The 3511-nt window shown below is 37.1% G+C and overlaps 1 protein-coding gene across 1 annotated transcript in view; it reads left to right on the top strand.

The window, feature by feature from the left end:
• LOC111387522 (ABC transporter G family member 24-like) overlaps positions 1–3382 on the top strand; it is a 4209-nt gene extending 827 nt beyond the window's left edge. Inside the window, exons 4-8 of the mRNA XM_023012091.1 lie at positions 34–180; positions 422–456; positions 627–700; positions 1418–2331; positions 3064–3382. Of these exons, the coding sequence (XP_022867859.1) occupies positions 34–180; positions 422–456; positions 627–700; positions 1418–2331; positions 3064–3364 (1471 nt within the window). The 3' untranslated portion in view covers positions 3365–3382. The remainder of the gene's footprint in view (positions 1–33; positions 181–421; positions 457–626; positions 701–1417; positions 2332–3063) is intronic.
• The last annotated feature ends 129 nt before the right edge of the window (positions 3383–3511 follow it).

The following is a 3511-nucleotide window of genomic DNA, read 5'->3' on the forward strand; positions in this document are numbered from 1 at the left end:
TTGTTCAAGGTATTTATTGGTTGATCACTGCAGATATCTTTATCAATTACCCCCGGGAAAACAAAATCATACCTGTGGAGGGGCAAATATCTGGGCAGATGTCAGTAGAGGAGGTGCAATGTTCTGTCCAGCAGGATCATATTGTCCAACAAATACAGAAGAAAACTCCTGCAGCAGCGGGTATCAATCTTTATCCTTACACTTCAAGAATAAGCTGAGAACAATGTTGTTGGTTTCAACTTTGGTTTAAAGAAATACTGAAATACCAAACATTGAGCTTTTATCTGATCAGATGTACACTTTTAGGACTTGAGTTATACTTTCCGTCCTCTGTACCCTTTTGTCTCTGTTATGTTGATATTTAAAAATAGTTGCAGCTTCTGAGATCTTAATGTCAATTTTCTTCCTCCCAAAATTTCAGGAATTACTGCCGCATGGGATCTACATCTGAGACACGTGAGTCTCTTATTGCAGCGTGTATAGTTTTGTATTTTATGGTCTAACACATTAAAAAAATTTCTTGGCAAATGATTAAAACTATTTTTTCAACCAATGAATTTGCCACTGATCAATTTTCTGCACCTCTTGATTCACTGATCATTTAACACAGAAAAATAAACTTTCAGGTTGCTACAAATTGACTTCATGTAATTCCAACACAACTAGGCAGAATATCACTGCATATGGTTTAGTGCTAATCGTAAGTATTTCCATATAAAATGTATTTCCACCAAATACATGCTTTGTGGCTGCTCTGCTGTTCTTATGTTATCGACACGTTGCATGCGAAGTCCATTTAATCATTTGTTGAACATCGACGCTCATTAGAAGCCAAAAAATTGGATAGGTAGACAAAGAAAACAAGCTGCACATTTTTATTTACCATACTTAGGATTGCGAACTAGCAAGAAGAGGCAAAGGGGAGTTCCAGATTCTCGTGTCAAATCAAATTTTTTCTCATTTGTTCTCCACCATATTTGAAAAACTTCTAAGTTCCTATTACTAAGATTCGCTAAATGGAATACTTTCTCTTTTCTGGCCCTGTCCTGAGTCGAGATTATATTTTAATTTGATTGATTAAATCTGCCATCTATAAATGTTAAAACTATACAATACGAGGTTTAGTGCAATATCTTCACCTGACGTTTTTATACTCTTATTTTTAGCATTCTTGTTGTCGACAACAAGAAGTTTGGTAGAAAATCAAGCAGCTTTAATCCCTAACTCATTAGTTGACTCACACTGTCTTAAAAAATTAAGAGCAATTGTGTGGATCCTTCATGCCCTGATTCTAATCTTAGTTTTTGACTGACTGATTTACTGCAGTTATAGAAGAATATTCATTATAGATAATTTATTACAAGTCTCTTCTGATGCAACCACAACCAACGCCCAAGATTTCCTCTCATTTTTGCAGGCTGCGACGAGTACTCTGTTGTTCATCTTCTATAACTGTTCTGAGAAAGTTATCATTATTAGGGAAAGAAGATATGCCAAATCAAGGGAAGTTGCAGTGAGAAGTGTAAAGGACAAGGCTCAAGCTCAGGCAAGGTGGATGGCTGCAGCGGAAGCAGTTAAGAAGAGAGCAATTGAGATGCAATCTCAACTTTCCCGCTCGTTCTCTCGTAGAAATATCATTGTGCCTAACGACCAGGTTAGAATACTGAACCAAACAGAATCTGAAAGAGATGACTATTTGCCTCACTACCTACAGCCTTACAATTCTAGTGCATCTCAGCAATTTGATGCTTCATCTGAAGGAAGGGAAACAGAACCCTATCATCTATATGAGATTGAAGAATGTTCTGATAGTTTCAAAGATTCAAATATAGACATCAAAGGTACGGAAATCAAGAAAAAATCAAAGGAGAAACATATTCGTACAAATACCCAAATTTTCAAGTTTGCATATGATCAACTTGAAAAGGAGAAAGCCCAACAGCAGCAGAACAAGGACCTTACTTTCTCTGGAGTGATTTCAATGGCAATGAATAATGAGACCATGAGAAGACCTAGAATGGAGATTGCATTCAAAGACCTTACCGTTACTCTAAAACAAAAGAAGAAACATCTTTTGAGGTATGTCAATGGAGAAATCAGGCCTGGTCGAATTACTGCTCTCATGGGTCCATCAGGGGCTGGAAAAACAACTCTACTTTCAGCTCTGGCAGGAAAAACTGTTGGATGCACAACAACTGGCTCGGTTCTTATAAATGGAAAGGTGGAATCCATCCGCTCATATAAAAAGATTGTTGGGTTTGTGCCACAGGATGATGTTGTCCATGGAAATTTAACCGTGGAGGAGAATATATGGTTCAGTGCAAGGTGCAGGTAATTAAATTCTCTGTTATAGTTGTTTTATTTGAGCACCTTCAAGATAAACACACTATTACTGACTTAAAATTTTTACTCAGCCAACATAAAATATAGTCATCATTTCTAAAAGATTATTCATTCATAAATCATCATGATATTAACAAACACACAACTTAGTATTGTGATACAAGAGAAACATTGGAGGAAATTATATCTTCTTGACCAGCGATGCTTCCTTCTCCCTGAATGGATCCAAAGGAACACCGGCAACAATGCAACTGCTCTGCTTCAGTTACATCTAGGTTAGGGACTGTTTGCAATAGAAGCCATCTCAAATTTCTGCACAAAGTGAGGAAAACTTTCCAAAAGGGAAACTGAATAAAAGATTTCATAGATTCAGGAAATAGGAATAGAATATGTACAGTGAGTTTTCCGACTATACATAAGGTGGAAGTGGGAAATATAGCAACATTGGCAATTCAATTACGAACAAATTCTTGAAATTTTCATCGTTAATCATGTCCACATAGAGTAATGGCAGCCTCACAATCTTCTATAAACATATCAGGGACTTTTTGGGCTTCCGACAATGACATGTAATGGGCTCGAAACTCTTGAACATGATCATTGTGTTTCATATGTTGCTCCTGGCATTTCTCTTTCTTGCCAAACTCTCTTCAGTTTTAAAGTCACGTTCTCTTCTATGATTTCATTCTAACAAATGTTTGTGTTTTGAAATCTTTGAAGATTGTCAGCAGATTTGTCAAAGGTAGACAAAGTCCTTGTTGTTGAAAGAGTCATTGAGTCTTTGGGCTTGCAGCCAGTACGGAGCTCTTTGGTCGGAACAGTTGAGAAGCGAGGCATCTCTGGAGGACAGAGAAAACGTGTAAATGTTGGTTTGGAGCTGGTAATTGAACCTTCTCTATTATTCTTAGATGAACCCACATCGGGATTAGACAGCTCTTCTTCTCAGCTCCTTCTTAGAGCACTAAGACGTGAAGCACTGGAGGGGGTTAATATAGTTGCGGTTATCCACCAGCCAAGGTAATATCTAACTCTTTTTTCCTAGATTCTCCAGAAATCTATTCTATTTCTTTAGTCTAAATTGGTTTTCTCATATATCAATATGAACTAGCCAAATTCTTCTTCCTTCACTTTTTGAGCCCACTTTTGACAAAAGAAAAGATACAATGAG

This window comes from Olea europaea, unplaced genomic scaffold, assembly GCF_002742605.1.
Source record: "Olea europaea var. sylvestris unplaced genomic scaffold, O_europaea_v1 scaffold4065, whole genome shotgun sequence".
NCBI classification, from domain to species: Eukaryota; Viridiplantae; Streptophyta; class Magnoliopsida; order Lamiales; family Oleaceae; genus Olea; species Olea europaea.